Source organism: Nelumbo lutea, chromosome 2, assembly GCF_056320005.1.
Source record: "Nelumbo lutea isolate HS-2025 chromosome 2, American lotus-T2T, whole genome shotgun sequence".
In the NCBI taxonomy this organism is placed as follows: domain Eukaryota; kingdom Viridiplantae; phylum Streptophyta; class Magnoliopsida; order Proteales; family Nelumbonaceae; genus Nelumbo; species Nelumbo lutea.
Genome location: NC_142685.1, coordinates 26122046 through 26142636, shown reverse-complemented (window position 1 = coordinate 26142636; position 20591 = coordinate 26122046). Strand labels below are relative to the sequence as shown.

Genomic DNA, 20591 nt, shown 5'->3' with positions numbered 1-20591 from the left:
TAAAGATTCTATGGTGGAGAAAAGTCCACGCGAATCCATCACTAGTCATCAACCAAACACACTCGTCTGAAGCCTTATTGGCTATGTTGTTCCTGTCCATGGATGGATTTTGGGTTATGATATCAACGAACACTATTAAAAATTCCAGGTGACAAAACTGCCCTCGATTGAAAAGGTTTCATTTAAGGTTGCAAAGGGATCGCATCTTTTAATTTGAATCTATGTTTTATATCCGTTATCGAATTCGGACCTCTTGAATTGTTGTCGGATCGGTTAGAATATCCATTCAATGGGAATCTGTTGGAAAAATATTAAAGAAGGCATAATGGAATTTATAGGTAATGGCTTTTTAGATTGAGAATTTGTAAGAATGTAATGTTGCAGAACTGTGAAACCGAGAATTTGTAAAGAAAATGAGGGCTGAATTGTGCCATTTGGTCATTCTCCTTCAAATCGCATTTGACCCTACAGTGTAGCCCAATGATTGTAAATTGGTTGCTATGATAAAACAACTCATAGGCCATTGGTAGTCATGCACTGGCTTACCATACCTGTGTGAACCACAAAGAATGATACTTAGATTGACATAAAAGAGAAGACTGTTGAATGTTTTATCGTGAGAAATTGGATAAACCAATACTCCTTTTATAGAGTGTTCTCAATCACCCGAATGAACATAGAAGTGTTATTTCAGATAGAAATCTCTTCAGAATAATGCACCTATTCAAAGAGACACGAACGAACAACTAAAAAACATTTTCAATTATATTTTTGAGAACAATGCAAATACAAATATGTAGAATTGTCAAAGAAATTGGGTTTCTGTTTTGAACCAATGGACCAATGGATTAATGTCGAACTAATAATAATTGAGACAATAACTGAAACCAATCCATTAGTATCAAATCTTGGAACTAGTATCGGTTCAGTCAGTTTAGGTCCATCAAGTCGGCCTTGCAAATATGGCAAGTGAACTATTTATATGGGGGGATTGTACTTTGAGGCGTGGGGGTTGTACTTGGGATGGAGGGGGTCCATACTTTGAGAGGCATAGGTTATTAATATATTAAAAGTTTGTATTCATTTTTCGGATGCATTTTTGAATGCAAACATTTCTTGATTTTCATATATGATTACTACCAAACTTGAAGTGAAAAGAAATAGCACTCTTAATTTCTTATCAAATGCTTATAAAGCTGAATCGAAGTGCATAAATGTATTAAACCGGCATTTGCGCTCTGCCCCAAATGGAGTCGAAATTTTATAAAATCAGCATAAATCTACACAATGAAGTACACAACAAAACATATATTTTAGTGGACAAAGGCTTGCTTATTGCTGAAGATGTTGTGAATCATGATTATTTATTCCAATGCATCGCAAGCTCGTTACTAATGAAGATGTTTTCAATATGAACGTGGATTAGCCCCTAGCACGGATGGCTTTGGCAGTTATTTTTTCATTCATTGTTGGGATATTGTTGGTGAAGACTTTTTTTGCAGAGCCATCAGAGTGATTTTTATTATAAAAGACGCTTCCCAGGTACTTTACATCTACTTTTATTGTTTTAATTGTTAAAACGAAGAACCCGAAGAAATTTACACATTTCAGACCCATTGGCCTCTGTGCTTTTTGTTATAAAATATAAGCTAAAATTCTAATAGAGAGGTTAAAATCAATTCTCCCTCCTATACTCTCTCCGAGATAAGGTGCTTTTGTGAAGGGTCGTTTCATAGGGATAACATTTCTATTGCCCAGGAGATGGCTAGTGAGATTAATCGAAGAACTAGGGGTGGCAATATCATCTTTAACTTGGATATGGCTAAAGACTGACAAATTTAGCTAGGATTTCTTGTTTAAGGTGATCCACTGTTTTGGTTTCAATGGGATTTGGGTTAATTAGTAAAACCCAGTGCCAACAACTGTTGGTTTTCAATCTTAATTTAATGGTTTCCCCTCTGGCTACTTCAATCTAAAAGTGGTCTCAAACAAGGAAACCCCCTTTCTCTAAAGTCCCGTTCACTTTTCGGTTAGTTATTTTTCCGGGTAAGTGCAGTTACCTGGTAAGTTTTTCTTGGGAAACACTTATTCGGGTAAGTGCATTTATTTATATTCTTTTATTTCTCATATAAATAAGGTAATGACCATTTTAGTCATAAAAATCTATTATTAAAAATGGTATTTTTGTCCCATTCAAGTATTGGCACCCAGGAAAATATACTTTCTCTGGTCCTCACATAAATCTGTAAAAAGAAAATGAGATTTTCGGTCAATGGAAACCAAAAACCCATTAACCAACTCCCCCCCCCCCCTACTCTTAGAATCCGAAAAAACAAAGCCCCCCAAGTATCTTTATCATCATCGAGGAAGTGCTTAGTAGAGGTTTATCTGCTATATTTAGCAATAATTATGTTGATTACTACCACATGCCAAGAGGAATTATGCCCTTATCTCATAACTTGTTCATGGATGACACCATTATATTTGCAAGGGCTTTAAAAAGGGGGTTTGAAAATCTCATGGAGCTCTTAAAAGTTTATGAAGAAGCTTCCAGTCAATTAATAAATAAATAAATATAATGTTTCATCATCTCTCCAAAGGCTCCAACTAGTAAAGTAGATATGATTGCTAGTTTAATCGGATTTTTTAGAAAATCTCTATCTTTCATTTATTTCAGTGCTCAGATTGGCAGAAAATATCTTACATATATAGAGATATTGACTTCCTAATCACAAAAATTAGAAGACACCTGAAAGGCTGGAAGACTAATATCTACCTTTCATGCTTTGACTTCCTTCAAAGAATGACTATACATATCCCTACCCCAGCTGCTCCTCCGCATTCATGCCATCCACAAATTATTCGCCCAAAATTTCTGGGGCCAATTTGATTATGGTCCGAATCACCATTAGCGTAGTTGGATCATGTTTGTAAACCTATAGATGAGAGAGCTATGGGAATTCACTCACTATTTGATATTGCTAAAGCTTTTCATATTAAAGCTTGCTTTTATCTTATTTCTAATACTTTCTCTGTGGGCTAAATTCATACATTCAAGATATGGGAATTCTATGTACTTGAATGAATTTACTCTAAAGCCTAGTTCTCCAAGAATTTGCAAGGAATTTTTCTAGGTAAAAGATATTTCTATCATACATAGTAAGTGGCTTATAGTTGATGGAAATATCACCTTTTGATTCCACAATTAGATAGGTAATGGCTCGTGGTGCTTTCCTGAAAATCTCAAAGTTGAGCCTAGCATTCAACTTCTTGCTCATAGATTTGGTGTTGTGAAAACTAATGGTAAGGATTGTTTCATTTGGACCGAAAATAATAGCGGTCAATTCTCAATTGGATCAGCTTGGAATCTTGTTCAAACTCATGGCATGAAAGCTAGTTGTCTAAATTTGTTTAGGCTTCTAGGGTTCCTACTAAAATTTCAGTTTTCATGTGGTGTCTCTTTTCTTTTGCAATTCCAATGAACAATTTAGTCAAACAGAAAGGAATATATATGGTTTCAAAGTGTAGGTTTTGTAGGGTCCCTAGTGAAGAGACTTTTGACCATTTGCTCTCTTCAGGTGTTCTAGCTTACGAGTATTGGAGGTATTTTGCAGGAATTTTGTGAAATCTCAATACACCCTTCTTAGCATGTAAAATATCACATCATGAATTGGTGAATCCTTTGTAACAAAACCTTACAATGTTGCCAGGCGCTCATGATTCTACCATCAATGTTATTGTGAAAAGTGTGGACCGAAAAATGTAGGACTTTTGATGATAAATTCCTCTTAGCAAATAAGATTATTTAACGCATTAGAAATTGGCTATTTGATCTTAATAATGTGGTGCTCCCTCCAAAATTTAGGGATAATAATAGATGAGGGGCAATCACCCTCCCAATTCCCTTTAAGCATCTTTCTCCTAGATCTTACAAATGGGTAAACTGGTTTCCTCCTCCTTGTGGTAAATTCAAATTAAATATTGATGGTGCTTGTAGGCGAAATCTGGGCTTCGGAGGTAGTGGCGAGATTTTTCAAGACAATAATGGTAGGTTTTTGATAGGTTTCTCTAAAGCATATGGTCAGTGCATTTCTACTCAAGTTGAAATTAATGCCCTCTGGAATGGTTTGAAGTTGTGCTATGATCATATTTTTTTCAATGTTGAAATTGAATGAGATCATTGTGTTATTGTAAATCTTTTCAATTCTAGGGACATTTGACCTTGGAGCATATACTATCAAATGATTGAGGTTAAAACTTTAGCTTCTCATCTCTCTTGCTCCATTAACCACATCTATAGATGAGCGAATAGACCTACAAATTTTCTTGCTAAACATAGAGAAAATCCTAACTTGTTCACTTAATTTTCAAAGCTTATAGGTTTGCTTAGAACCCTAGTATTTGAATGCGCTCCTAGTATTTGAGGCAAGGCATGCTACATCCTCCCCGTGATTTTCATAATAGTTTTTATAACAGTTAATACAATTTTAAGTTGGGCATCCCTCACTTGGAGTAAATTTTGGGGTTAAAAAACAGATAAAGTACAAATCTCAATTCCCACTTGAACTTAAAGAACTTTAAATACAAATTATAGCTGCTTATAAAAAAATAAAAAATTCTAATTAGTGAATATGTACATATATATAATCAAATCAAGTCTGACGAGGTCCTATCAGATTGAATCAAGTAATATCCAAATTTGTTAAAATTATGGTTAGTTGAACAAATCAAATTCAAATTCAATTTTAAGTTAGATTAAATCCAATTCATTTGGAACCCTAAAAGGTAAATCAGAAAACGTGGCCCATATGCAATTGGATGTATCTGTGATCATAGATGAAATCAGATTTATTCATCGCGGAGCATATCTCACACCAATCTCACAATGCATTGCAACTGTGCATTAGGAACATCTTCACAAGAATGATAACATCAAGCATAGGAGATATATATTCTCAATGCATGTTTGAAAGCACTGTATGGTTGGTGTGAGTCATGGTGTGTGAGGAGTACAATTGTTCATAGGAGAGTCCGGATCTCCTGCTCACGAGAACTCTGCCCATATTTATCGCATCCACACATAGGGAACATCTCATCCTCTGCATAGTATTATATAGGAGGAGATATTTCCAATTCACGGGAATAGTGTATTACGGGTAGGCATGGGCAGAGTTCTCGTGGACAGGAGATTCTGGTGCATGTTTAGAGATGATCATGATGGCTCCATTTTGTACCTTTTAAAAGGGATGCTAATGGATCGGGTGCAATACGATTTTGGTTCAATCCAACCTGACCACAAAGTCATTCCAACCTGAATCAAAACTGGTTCAATTAGTTCGAACAGAGTTTACCAAATCTGTCCTCTCCCTTTGCATTAACAGTAACGTTATTCTTAGTAAAGGTTATATTTATATGTTTCTTGCTGTTCATAAACACAATGTCAGCAAATCGAGTTTAGTGTGTATGTGTGGAGGGGGAGGGGGGTTCAATGCAAACCCAATTAAGACCAACATGACCCCAACCAGGTAGTAAGTCAGGCCGAGTTTTGTTTGGTTGAGGTCAACCCTGACCCAACCTGAGTTGTTGAACCTCCAATCCCTAGGATTGGGTTAGGATCAGGTAGGGTTCAGATTGGGTTTAGGTTGGTCTGATTTTTTTTGTTTTTTCTAATTCCTTTTGCCAAATGTACTAATTTTCTAGATTAGTTCATGTTAATTTAATAATAGCATTATTATGTGTAAAAGAACATAGTTGTCACGTTTTAGAGAAAAAAATATCTTTAAAGTTAAAATTTTTGACATACAATATACATGCACAAACACATAAATATATACAATTTTAGGCTTAGTTTGGAAGGAGTACAAATACAAATATATAGAGTGCAAAACCTTGTATTTTGAATTATTTTGTGTATTTGTACGGTACATATTTGTATTTGTACTCTTTCAAAACTAAGCCTTATGGATGAAAATATACATATAAACATTCATGAATACACACATACACAAGTACTTATATACATAAATACATATTTATATAATACATATCTATACATAAATACATATTTATATAATACATATCTATGCAAATAGGGATGGCAATTTCTACCCTACCCGATGGGTACCTGCCCCTATCCGCCATGATGGGGTGGGATCTTTTTATTGAAGGACGGGTTTTAGGATTCTACACCCTGTATGAGTACAGATATGGTAAGGTACGGTATTAGGCTAAACCCCATCCCACATATTGTTGAATATAATAATGTTTTGAATTTTATTTGAAGGATAATTGATAGCTTATGTGTTTTTTACATGTCTTAATCATATAATTGATTTTTTTTTGTTTGATTTGTATTATTTTACTTATTTATTGCTTATATATATAACAAGAAATAATAGAAAATTATATGCATGTTTTACACCCAATCCGCCCCTACCTTGAATGTGGGGAGGGTTTGAATTCTCAAAATCCAACTCATTACTAATTTTGGGACGGGAATGAATTGGGAGATTTAGGGAGGTGAATAGGGTCTAGAACTTAGAAAGCCCTCCCCACACTCGTCCCAATGCCATCCCTACAGACAAATATAAAGTTAAATTATATTTGGATTGGGTGGAATTGGTCAAAACCTCAACACTAACCCAACCCAAGGTTGAATTCGATTCATACTTTTAAACCTTAACCCTAACCCAACCCTACGTTTTCTTCGGTCTCGATTTGGACTAACCTGCGTTTGGGCAAACAGTCTTTTTTATATATCTGCCGAGAGAGGCTTGGATTGGTCTTGACTCAGATATCTGTATGAACTCTTTCCCACTAATACAATGATTTTTTATGAATGCATTCCTCATCTTTTAGATTAATATTCACCAGAAAATCTTTCTACGCTTTTAACCTTTCCAACTATTTCAAATGACCTCTCTCTATCTCAGTTTTTTGGAAACGTAAACGTGCATCTCATGTATCATTACTTCCAAACTTTGGGAAGTAGTGTCTAGTGCCAAAAGTCAATCACAGATACAATCAAACTACATATATGTAATCTATTCAAATTAATATTAATAGTTCCAGGTTGTCTAAAGATACTTTTGAGTTTTATATTTCTTTGTTTGCTTTTATATTTTGGAAAATTTCCTTTTCTTATATTTTTATGGACGCAGATCAGGTGGTTGAACTGTTTCACCTATGAACCACCAACCTTAGTTGATAAACATCCAATTCAAGTATCAGTTTTAAACTGAACCGGGTTATCAGGTTGAACAGTTCGACTGTTTGAACTGAATGGATGGCCCATCTTGACAAAAAATAAAATAAAAATTAAAAATAAAAACCGTTCAAACCGCTGAACGGTTCAGATGGTTCAAACAGTTTGATCACCCGGGTCAGTGGTTTTCTCACCAAATCAACAGTTTTTGAGAAAATAATAGTTCTGAGATAAAACAGACCTGACCGATTCCCAGTTTTCCAGTCCAACTGTCCAGTCCGGTCTGGTTTTGAAAACCAATCTTGTTCCAACTATTATTTGGGGTTTGCTACATGGATCTCGTTCTACTTTCAATACTCACTTAGGAGTTAGGACTGTAATTTGGGTGGACCCGGTCCAAATCAAACTGAGCTTTTACATGAATTGGGCTTAGATTTTGGGTTTTGGGTTCGGACTGGGACTAAAAATTCGAGTTTAATTTTTAATGTATATGTCATTCTGACGAACTCAGCGAAGTCCAAACAAGCCGAGCCCAACTCAAGTTGTATTTTCTAAACGTCTGGCTGGGCTTGAGTTAGCGAACTCAGGCTTTCACCTATGTTTTCGCCATAGCCCGAACCCAAGGTTGGGTTTAAGTTGGCCGTAAACCCAACCGAATTCGCCTACTGTAAACCCATTAAGACTTCAGCCCGATGTCAAAATTTTTAAGCCTAAAAATGGAGTTTTTGACATTTTGAATGTTTATAACTTTGCATGAAATTCAAAAATCTGCATTAAACCTGTCCATACTTTTCCGTTTTATCAATTACCACTACACAAGCTTCCATTTAATGATGTTGCCAATCCAAATTTGAATTTTCTTCACTTGCCTATCCATGCCAGCTTTATACCCCATGAGGCCATACTTATCAGAGCTTTCTTTGGGTGACATTGTCCAATAGAAATTTGAGTTCATTAATTCTAGAAATTTCCATTACAAAGGACTTAGTTTGGCTATATGCCAAGGCTTTTGAACTGAAACAGTGAGGGGAATAAGTGGGACCTTTAGGCTCCCTATCATGCTGTCTCAATGAAGATTTTTGGATTATTTAGATTTGTAGATGTACTGAACAACAAATATAAGGCCTGTTAGGTTCGTTGTTTGCATGTCCATAACTGTTTTTTCCACGTGGAGGGATGATGTAGCAAATTGAAATTGTTTACAAGATTAATGGTTTTTTATTTTTTCCCGCTTGGTGGCTCTATGTCCATCAGTAGTGGAGCTTTTCCAAATCATATCAACTTCCCAAAGTTTCACTAGTATCATATCTTTCTTCCATGAAAAAATTTATTGTTTTGGACATTTTGGAAGGTATTTCCATTAAAATTTGCCTCATTAATAGAAGCTGACAGAGTGACAGGGGGAGCACGTTGGGCCTTTTGGGCCCCAAACGTGTTGCCATGTTAAAGATTCCAGGACTTCTAGACTTGTCTAAAGGACATAACTAGCAAACATAACATCGTCAATTGAAGAAGGCTGGAATCTATAATTTGGGCCCAAAAAGCCCAGATGCTCTTGTCAAAGCCTCTCTGTTCATGGGGCAAATTTCAGCACCCTTGCCAAGTGGGCCAAAATGAAATTCTTTTGAATTGGGGGAGGGGGGGTTCGGATTTTCTATTTAAAAAAAGTTGGACCTTTGAAGGATCGCTGCCACTCTAAATGTGGAACACAAACTGATATAGAATGAGAAAAATGAACAAATGATCTAGGTTTTGTTTGGTATCATTGTCATTTTTTCTTAAAACGTTTGAGGTTGATCAATACAAATTGATGAAAAAAATATGCTGTCAAATCATACAAGAGAATCCTTTTTACTGGAAAATGCATGTTGGAGATTAATGTGGCCGTTTGGAGTTGAAGTCCCAAATTTGACGTTTAATAAACCGCAATGGTACATGTATTTTTAAGTTGAATTGAATCTCTTATATGATGTGACAAGACGTATGTCTCTATTGATCAACCCAAACATGGGAACATAAACGGCAATGATACCAAACACAATCCTAATGGATAGTTCAGATTATTACTTCATTTAGTCCTTGTTGCATAAATAGGATAGGTGGTTTAGCAAAAAACCCCCTAGTTGATCTGGTTAGGAAACCTTAATCAATAAGGCACAGTTTGGTAGGAGTACAAATACAAATATGTACAATGTAAATATATAATACAAAATGCAAGGTATTTGTACTCCTTCCAAACTGAGCCTAAAGGGCTAAAACAGAATCTGTCATAAATGGCCTCTTAAAGCGTAACAACATTCAAATCTTGAGCTTTGAGCTTTCTAAACCTATATTAAAGTTTATGGACTAATTAAAATAAAGCAATTTTATTGTCCTAGTGTCTTATAAAAAAAAAACAACTTAAAACAGTTCAAACCTATATAAATAGTTAAGTACTGAAAAGATCCCTTAATCAAGGGGGTAGTAGACACAGGCTTGAGTTATAATGAGTCCTTGGTTGAATGGATTTTCTTAATTACCAAGGGAAGATAAGGCATCTTAAAGGAGGAAAAACTGAAGAAGAGAAAATGTTGAAAGAGCTTTAAAGCATTGGGTTCCCGCCTACCTATTGAACACTGAGCAAAAAAAGTTTTCTTCTTTTTTTTTTACCATTGACCACCACAATGTAGACTTCATCACTTGAAGCTATGCTGTCGTTTGAGAAAGATGACTGGGCTCAAGAATATGAGGAGAGAGGGTGTTACATACACAACATACAAAGACGTGCTTTATTTGGTTTGGTGGGGTTGTATGGTTTTACTCCAAGATCATGATTAAAGGCTTTCAAAATGTTCTTTCAAGGGGAAGACTAGAGGAGTCTGTCTTCACTACTCTTTTCTTTATGACATTGAAACAAACACAAAGAGGGAGATAATGTTTTAAACTAGCAATCTTATGAGATCACAATACATGAAGTCATGAAATGTTATATTTTCTTCGTTTATACGGATTGGTCCAGGAGGTGACATCCCATTGAAAACGGGGTTCAGTTGTTGAATGGGGCATGCACTTGACTAACATCAATAAAAGTTTAGCAAGTAACATAAAGCTAGCTTAAAGGAGAACAAGAATCTTGTTAAAAGCTTGTAATTAATGAAGTGTAGGAGGAGACACTAATGAATTTATAGGTATAGCTGCTTTTTGACCAATAATCTAATGAATGTAACTTAAAGCCATGAGGTCAATGAAGGGAACCAGCAAAAAGATGTTAGCTGAAAAGATACGGAATCCAATGCTAACTATGTCTTAAATATATTCCATTTAAGAAGAAGTTCATGCTTGGAAGTCCTATCGGTTCCCAGAAAACGTCATAAACAAACATTAATCAAAAACATCAATGGTTGCAGAAACAACAGTAATCGGTTAACTTTCCCAAAGGTTGTGCAGTTAATTCTTTCAAACCTTCTTCTGTTTGTTTTGACTTTTGATTAATTAGTGTAACATAATCTAGACGAAATTGTTTCTGGGTTATTCTGATCATAATTTAACTGGAATATAATGAATCCATCCGCTGATTCTAGGGAGGTCTCATCTAATTCATCAATCTGAGGTTGGGCTAACTATCAGTTTACTAAACCATATATATTTGATTGTGAAGGGTTTTTTTGCCAATTTTAATGGTGCTATTAAGGTGATTCTATTGCTTCTGGTTTAAGAGAAACGAATTAGTTTACTTAGGTAAATGTGAGGGTAAATATAAGCAGTTAGTAAAAACTGAATTAAAAGGCATTTGGGTTTGAATACGGTTCTAAGAACAATTATAAATTACTGCACACATGAGTGCTGATTTGTTTTGCCTTTCTTCCAAGTTGATACAGAATTGCTGGGTTTACAAAAATGCAACTAACGCAAATACAATTTATTTTGTATTGATCAGAACAAGGTTAATTAAGTTGAGTCACTTTTAATTTTTTTGCTAGATTTAACTCTCCTTGGGCTTGGGACTTGATGCTCAGAGGACTCATAGTTCAATTTCCCAAGTTCCCTTGAAAGGCAAACTACTCATGGATCCATATTCCCTGAATCTTATATCTAATTAATCCCTTGCATTACTTGAAGCCAAATTAAGTTTGAATATGGTGGTCCACGGGCTTGTTCTTTAGTTGCTTTCTAGACATTTAGGAATGCAGAAAGATTTATATCAACCAGACAACCATTCCGTGGACCACCCCATAAAACTATTTTGAGCCCTTAGATATTATATAAAAACCATGAGAGAAAGAGAGAGAGAGAGAGAGAGAGAGAGAGAGAGAGAGAGAGAGAGATGCAGATTGTGAAGTAATGTAAATGCTAAATATATGTATCTCTATTAATAAAAGCAAAGAAGCAGTGGTCCCATAAGCTTCTTGAAAAGAAACGCCATTCATCACCTTGAACTATTCTGCTAGGAACCCTCCTTCCAACACATACAAATGACACAGAGAAGTAGATTGGAAACACCAGAGAGCTACATGGCTATACTTTTTATGAGAAAGCTAATTATAACAACATGCTGAGCAGAACAGCCTTATGTGGGCATGGATATTCAACCATGCTTCACTTAGACACCCTAGGTAGCACCAAAAAAAAAAAAAAAGGAAAACAAAGGTGGTGGACAAAAAAAAAAAAAGGAGTAACTTGGGATATCATATGATGAAATGCCTTCTCTCCTTAATTCTCTCCTTAGACTGCAGTTCCTGCAATGCCCCAGTTCACTTATGTGGTAAGAAACATATATATATATATATTCAATTAACTGAGATATGATGAGAGAAACTAATCATACCCAAAATTGGAAAATTTATGTTCAATATGAAGGTTTGTTACCGGAGTCCCTTGGAGCGTTGCATCTGTAACATTCCATCCTACTAGCAAAGTTGTGCTCGTTGCAGCCTGACCTGTTACAAATTTAAGGAACAAAACAATATGCATTAATAGGGGAATTTATGCAGAGAGAGAGAGATGCTAAAAAACAGTAACAAAAAGATGAAACCAGATGTGAAAAACAGTCCATGAAACATTTATATTCTTTGTTCTTTCATTGTAAAGAAAAGGACAAAGCATAGAATAATGGTGTCTCCACAAAACCCAGTACTATTTATCTTGAAAATAAAAGCATAAATAATAAGAATAGTTATTATTATTATTATTATTAGCTAATTTATTTAATTTTTTTTTATGAAGAGCTAGCTAGTTTATTTGGGCCAGGCATGTCCCACAGCTTTCTATGCAAAATAGTTGTATAAATCTTATCTCAGTTTTACTTTCTATTTATGTATTGTCTTGTCTCAGGACTCAGTTAGCGCATCTCACAGAAGAAAGATGGAAAGAATAGTGAGCTTTACCTGGTGCAAATCCAGTCACCAGATTTCCATCCAGAGCGGCCACCGCCGCCAAAGCCAAAGCCTCTTGATCGTGGCACGTCGCCCTCAAACCCACCAGCTGACTCATCCTTGAAAGCTCCGCACTTAAAGCAGCTTGACCGGCTTGCAAAGTTATGGGCTCCACAGTTCCCCGCAGAGCAATACCAGTCACCTGGCCGGACGTCCGACCCACTGAAGCCGAACGATGATCCACCCCTTCCCCCAAAGCTTCCATACTCGCCTCTCTCGCCGGACCTGCTGCCACCGCATCGCTGGCAGGAGTCCCTCCGGCTGAAGTTCAGGTGCTGGCACGACCTGCAATTCCAATCTCCTGGCCTACTCATCTTCTCTCTGCAACAACCAGTAAAAAAGCAAATCAGGAAAACATGCACCAGTGACTATATATTTATAATATATATGTAGAGGCTCCAAATTGATGAGGACATAAAAAAGGAAAAAGATTAAAGCAACCCCTCTATTGCTTAATGGATTACAGATATTAAAAAAGAAACTCAGGTGGTCTCTCTAAGCCCTTCTTTATTGAACCATACTTCCACCTCTCTTGAAAGACAAATACATACGCAAGCTACACTAGCAAGTAGCTAGCTACAAACAAGCTCCACTCAGAGTAGAGAGCAGAGAGAGACTGCATAAATGGGTAGCTCAAGTTCTTGCATTTGAGCTTCCTATTACATGGGATTGGGTTGAACCCATGTCAACCACATTTGGCAATATATTATATATGGACCTCAACCTTGAATGGAGTTTCGGGTATTCCTGCGACTAAAAGGGTCATAGGAAATATGAGTTCAAAAACCAGGAAAAGACCAGAAAAGAAAGAAGCATTAAAGAGGAATGGTGTTTCATATATGTGGACTCACCTCAGGAAATGAAGGAATGAAAGGAGGATGTAAGAGAAGTAGTAGAGTAAGTGGGAGTAGTAGATGAGAAAGAAGAGATTGCTGAAGGTATTTGTGATTTGGTTCGTATGGGATGGAGTGGTTTATATACTTGCTTCGACCTCAAAAATCGGGAATAGAGAGGTTGCCTGTGGAGGGTCGTGGATGTTCTTTTTCGTGTTCTTCACCTGGCCTTCTTGATAGTGGAATCACTAAAACCTAAAAGAAGGAAAAGAGATAAAGAAAATTTGAGATGGATTCCAAAGATAGAAAATTTGAAAAATTAGATAAAGTCCTCAGCCCTCTCACTGCTTCTTTTGGACCGCTAGAGGGAGTGCATGCACACATATTCACAAATTTCACATCTAAATTCCATTATTGCCCCTCTTTTCCTGATTCCCCATTCATATATCATTCATCAAAAGCCTTGAAAATTTTATTCTCTACATTCATTTCTAGAAGGGTTTATAAGGGTCCCTCACTCAGTATTCAGTAAGTGGGGTCTCCTCCCCAATGTGGTCCCCACACTCACCACCCACACGTATAAAAGCAGCTGCTCCCTCCCACATGTGCATATGTATCACACGTGTAGGCTTACAGAATATATAGTGGGTCACCTTTAACATTGCAGAATATATACAACTGGGCCAATCGTGATGAGGCACATCAGCCTGACATATGGGACCCATGTGTACAAGGTGTATATCATGGATCAAACTCTACTTCCTTATGCCTCATGAGCCATAAGTTCAATTCCATCTGCCTCTCTGATGGAGTATGTAACAACCCATCCATCACCCCCCCCCCCCCTGAGGAGCCATTGAATGGAATTTCACTATTAGTTGCAGGATTAATGGAGCTAATAAGTGTAGAGATCATTTACAGGCGTTTGTGTGCTTGATTCTTGCTGCCTCCAAGTTCCCCACTTGCTTTATGCCATCAGTAGTTAGCTTGCAACTTGAGCTCATGTAGTAAGTTATGGTTCGTTTGGGGGTTAGGTATTGGAGCCTAGAAGAACACTTGTGCAGATCATCACCCTGGAATCTATTCCAACTTGAGGCAAATCCGGTGCCAAATTCTATTCGCTTCCTTTTGGCAATAATTCAAAAGCCATCCCTAGATTCATATCCAATGCTATGGTTAGTGTTTTGGTATCTCAATAATGTCTCCATGTCACTATCCTCAGACCTCCCTCAGATATACATGATATATATATAAGTAAATATTCTATAGTGAGACAATTTTGTGAGGCTATAACTGATATCCACTCGAAAGTTGGAAGCACACTCAACTGGATCAAAGTAAATTAAACTAAACTGAACCTAGTCAAGCCGAGTCAGGCAGAGAAAAACGATTTATGTTCCCTAGTAAAGGTGAAACAAAGCAGGAGGAACTATAACCTCTAACTACAACAGACCTCAAACAAGATCTACTAAACCAGCTGATACATGAAGCATAAGACCCTTTGACTATGGTGTTGAGGGCCCACTCATTTGCTGACACGAGGAATAGAATCCAAATCCACGTGAGCACAGTGTGGCACAGGTGCTCCATGTTGACCCTTGATTGGATAAGCAGGAACCCAATCACCTCCCCCAAGTTTTTACTAGACAAAATGAATATTCCTCGCATAAAAACATCAGAACAAAGAGACCCACCTCCTTATTCTTATCTCTGACTGTTTTTCAATAGCGTCATGTCTCTTTTATATTAAGATGAGAGCCCACATCCTGGGTCTTAACGGTCGCTTAATAAACGGAAAAGATATATAGTTATTGCTTTTTCAATTTTGAATATTCCCTTTGGTACTTGAACGGTTGAACCCATATGTCCCACATTAGTCAAACAGAGTTTGCAAACAAACCCAATTCTCTTTACATGACAAAACAATCAAATAACTCCCCAAAACTACTAGTTCTCTTCTCTCTCTTTTTTTTTTTTTGGGGGGGGGGGGGTTGTTAATGCTGTAGTTATTCTTTAGAGTTTGATGAACAACTTATTCTCATAATTCTATCTCTGATCTTAATCTCTTTCTTAATTTTTTGGGAGCATATAATTAGCATTGGATTCAAACTCACATTCAAGATCTTAATACGGGCTTCCCTCAAAATTGATCAGTTGTAGGGTTGAATGAATCATAATCACCTTTGCCTTACTTGAATGAATATTAATTGCCAATCCTATGGATATGATGCACATCTATGGGCTGTATATATGTTGTAGCTCATGCAACATGTTACTAAGCATGCAACTTTGTTTTATTTTGTGGTTCAGAAATGCGCCATTACACCCCAAATTTTAAACGTTCTATCTTTTTTAGTAGATCCCTCTATTCAGTACAGGTGGGTCCTACACAAATTAAAGCATTCCAAATATGTGTTCAAGATGTATTTAACTTATCTAATGTACCTAATATGGGGTGGGTAATATGTAGGGAAATGGTCTGATAGAAAGTACGTAGTCAAATATAGATTAGACTGTTACAAGTTCCTAGTTCTGGTGGGCATTTTTGACCAGGGACCCACCAACTTTTGTTGAAGGTGAGACATAGGAATCAAGGCCCAACATTCCTTAAGTCCACCATAGTTTCAGAACATGACATAACCTTAATAGCTTAAAATATTCCATTTTTTGTGGGCTGTGAAAAGATATGATGGAAGAATTGCCCAAAGATATTGTGTAGATCAGGTTGATGATTCATGGCAAATTATGGCCTTGAGTTTCTGGTAGTGGGGCCCATCAGTGGTGGGTTCCAGATTTCCAGTGCCTCTGGGTGACTACTATCTCAAAGTTACAATTTGGTGATAGAAGAGATAAGTTAGAATTGGAGATAAATATACAAGGTTTTGGTTTGTTAGCTTTGGGAGGGGATAACCATGCCCACATGGAAAAAGAAAAATATAAAAAAGGAGGAAACTAGAAGCTTGGGAGCCCAAGCTGACCAGGTCGGAAATTTTGAGTTGCATGGCTTTAGAAACTTGGTAGAAAGGATTTTTATTAATTTTTCTCTCTTTTTCTTTTTTTTTTTTTTAATCTTAATGAATATGAGAAACCAAGAGAAATTTGAAAGCAGTGAAGCATCTCATCGGTGGTGTCTTTTGAGATTATATTTGATGATGGGTAGAGATAATTAAGAGAGAGTAGGGTTCAGTTCAAAAGAAAAGAAATGTGAGTTTCGATAAAGATAGTTGAAGCTGATGATGGAAGAGAAGTCTTCGAGGTTATATTTGACCACCCTTTTTTTTGTTCCTCCTCTTGTGTGGTTTCTCCTCTGTCATTTTGTTTTTTCTCCCTCTTTTCTCTTTTTTCTGACTCTTATATTCATTTGAATTGCTCTCTTTCTTTCTTTTGCTTTTCTTTACTTCTCTGCAAAGAGAAAGAAGCATAGAAGATAGAACTTAGAAGCATCAGTCCACCTCTTTTTACCCTCAAAAATATATAAATAAAAATTAAGAAATAAGAAAATTTCAAAACCATAGGAAGATCTGCCCACCATTTTCTTGGGTACCGTTAAAGGGAACCGTGGCAAACTGTAAAACAAAAGCAAAAAGAGGTGTGGGCTGATTCGATTCCCCTTGGGAAATGTTTCCATGCATGACTATGACTAGAACCCCAGCACCCAATGTTTCATTTGTCACTAACGTATTGATATTGCTTTTTCCTCCTTTTCCCAATTCTCCAAAGTGTCAAGTCTAACAAGTAATCATATATTTTCTAATCCTACACAATAGATATTTAAACTTCTTTGAGAGAGAGAGAGAGGATGAGAGGGAGAAAGAACCCAACATGCTAATGAGTAATGACCCTCTCAAGTCTCAATGGTGGACCAATTCATTAATAATCAAGATTTCTTTGATCATTGGCTTACCTCTTGGGTCTTGGCTGTTAATGACTGGTGAATAAGTTTGAGATCAATCTACTAAGGTGGAAATATTTTAGTTAAGTGATGACTCACCAATTAATGCACTCTTCTTGGACCACAAGTGGTTACCATCCCAAACAGGCCTTTATAGGAGAACCCATGTCAATTCAAGGAGGGTTTTGAATGTTAAAAGCCACCCTTCAATGTGGGCCCCCTCATTCAATGATCATAATCCTTTAGAAGCTGATGCCATTTAATTGATTAGGCAAATACCATTCCCACAACTATTTTTTGATACTTACACAGCAAGAATATTAATTGTAAATGGCATTATGGAAATGGAAAGGAGAAGAACAAAAGCTGTGGCAATAACATTTCCCAATATCTTAATACATATTGAATAAAATAATTCAGTGATATATGGACTGATATGTTCCCTTTTTATCTCTGGGAGTGAGTTGGCAAGAAACTTTCTAAAGCTATTAATATTAGTAATTTAATGATTTTTTTTTATAGAGTGGTCAGGAATTAAATATTGTTGCTTAATTACACGTACGTATATCATCAGGATATTAGTATTTGTTAATAAAAAAAAAAATTCAATAATGTAGGTTCGATTTTGAGTTGAGTTGCATGCACGTGAAGTGGTCGTAGGGATTTCAATGACGTCATCACAATGATAAAATTCCCTCCCTTTATTTCCTTCTTTTCTTTTTTTTTCTTTTCAGCCTCCCAACATCTTTTCATGGTCGAGTCCGAGAGGCCCTAAGTGTCATCTTCGATTCTGCACAGTTTTCCAGCCCAAAGCCTAGAGCCTGAACGTATTTTTAGGGCACATTCTACTTCTTACTCATCACTTCACTTTCGTTTTCTTTTTTGTTTTAGTACAGATTAACCAGCTAGAGAGCGTGGATTATTATGTATCTGAGAGATTGGAACTTGGAACCCTCCCCTCAAAGTTGCGAACAAATTTCTTGAGGCTGCGTTTGTGCTTAAAAAATGAACCGCTGAAAAAAGTGAGCATTTAATTAAATATTGAGTTTTGACATCGATTAAGTGACGTTTTATATTGATTTATGATATAAATCAAACCTCAATCCAAATGCCGATAAAATCGAACCGATAATGATGTTTTACAACGCGAACAAACACAGCCTAAGTGAGTATTGTTTGATGCTATTTTGGATTCTACCAGACTATAAGGGAGTTGGGTTGACAATTTGACATGGATTTTCAGCTCAAAATTGGCATTGAACTACCAAGAACAAGCCTAATTAATTAGGTTAATTAACCCAACTTTTTGGATGAAAATAGGTTCTGGTTCAACTCAAGCCTGATTTTAAGTTGGATGTAGGTTGCTTCTCCAACTTTTTGAGTTGGGTTCACGTTCATCTAGTGGTGCAAGTTGGACTGGATTAGGTCAAGTTGATGTCACCCCTAGCTCAACCAGAGATTTTAAACCCACAATCCTATCCCTATCTCGATCTGATTTTCAACCGGACCTAATCAACCTAACCAAACCCAACCCAATTAACCCGACTTTTTTCCCATCCTCTTAAAATCTCATAATAAAATCATTAAAATTCTCTTAAGTTTTGAATAAAAGACCTAAACCAAACTTTTATGGCCATATATTCGTCATATTTTTTTAGTGTTATTTGCTTGTTTGATATTTTTATATGTTTTTAGTACAAAAAATGAAAAAGGAATTTTTCAAATAAATATAGTAGTTTATGAATATAATACATCTCCCATTGAAAACTAAAAATCATGACACCAGCAATAATAAAGGATCAAATTATGGAATGAAATCACGAATGGCAACTTTGTCATTAGGAATAGGGCTTAAGAGCCTAAGACAAATGGATATAATGGTATGTAGTAGGAGTATAATACATATGTACAATAGCAATAGTAGTAAAGTCAGGTTCAGCTTGGGTTAGGTTACACAAGGGGTAGGGATCAATCCTAATCCAAGATAAAGTAAAGCTGGTTAGAAATAAAAAATCAGCCTTAATCCTAAACCAATCATCAGCCCAAACCAACTTAACTTGGGTTATGTTTGGTTGACACTAACCCAGCCCAAGTTGTAGCTTTAGGTTTATCATCATCTAAGCCTTGTCCCAACTATATGGGGTCATAATCTTATTTTTCCATTCCATTTTGTTAAATGCCACATCCATCATTAAACTATTATGGTCACTTAAATTAATAGGAAAATTCTTGAACAATACCCTAAACTTTGGGGGTTCTGTCAAGTCAGTCCCCGAACTTCAAAATGTGTCTAATAGGTCTCTAATGCTAGTTGACCGTTACCCTTTATGATATTTTCTAACCATTTTACCCATTTCGTTTGAATGATATCATCTGGTTATAGTTGATCGTTAAACGGGGGAGCTTCAATAGTTGATCAATGTCCAGTTTCATAACCCTTCTTCCCCTTTCCTTCTTTTAACACTCAACAAAATGGGTAAATTGGTTAGAAAAATAACATAAAGGGTAATTTTGTCATTTTAAAATTATTTAATGCACACCTGATGTCATGTAACGGTGTTAATTAACGGTCAACTAATGGTAAGGACCAATTAGATACAATTTGAAAGTTCAGAGTACTATAGAGACATGTTTTAAAGTTAGGGGACTAACTTAAAACAACCCCCAAAGTTCAGGATACGGTTGAAAAAATTTCCCTAAATTCATTCTTACCATTTCCACCCAAGTCCTTTTTTCCGTCTCACCAAGCTTTTCTAGCCCTTCAACTTGTAAATACAGTGTGATTTATAGTTAAAGTTTTAATTATTGAAGGGTGAGGCAGGTAATTAATTATTTCAACCAAAACCTCTAACCTCTAGGTGACATGAAATCAAGGCCTGAACGTTGCAAATCCTACATCTGATGAAGAGCCCTAATTGAATAAAAATCTACTCTAACCTGAGCGGCGGTGAGCCCAACCTTCACAGTCGGCCATCTTTTACTTAGATTGGATTGGAACCCCTACCTTATGGCCTATTGAGAATATTATTATATTAAGTTGGCTTCATGGGAAGATTGACCTAGTTATACCTCTCTACTGCAAAAGCCTAATTAATTATATATTACCTCATGAGCAAACCAATTCCAAATTGTTCTCTTTGCTAAAGAGAATTAGCTTGCTTTGGATTTGTTCCAAAAAGCAATACATTCTATCCAATATATTATCCAATCTAGACAATTAGATGAACTTGGTATCGAATACCCTTCTAATT

At 36.3% G+C, this 20591-nt stretch overlaps 1 protein-coding gene across 2 annotated transcripts; it reads right to left on the bottom strand.

Annotated features, from left to right (window-relative positions):
* Window positions 1-11522: 11522 nt before the first annotated feature.
* Window positions 11523-13803, bottom strand: LOC148869348 (RNA-binding protein csdA-like). 2 transcript variants are annotated; one of them, XM_088970906.1, is made up of 4 exons: window positions 13467-13803; window positions 12568-12936; window positions 12009-12120; window positions 11523-11919 (listed from the first exon to the last, which is right to left on the bottom strand). In XM_088970906.1, the coding sequence occupies exons 2-3, from the start codon at window positions 12927-12929 to the stop codon at window positions 12030-12032; spliced, it is 453 nt and encodes a 150-aa protein (XP_088827032.1). In that variant the 5' UTR covers window positions 12930-12936; window positions 13467-13803; the 3' UTR covers window positions 11523-11919; window positions 12009-12029. The 2 variants fall into 2 exon arrangements, with proteins under 2 accessions (XP_088827032.1, XP_088827033.1); XM_088970907.1 differs by having other exon boundaries at window positions 12050-12120; window positions 13467-13773.
* Window positions 13804-20591: the final 6788 nt, after the last annotated feature.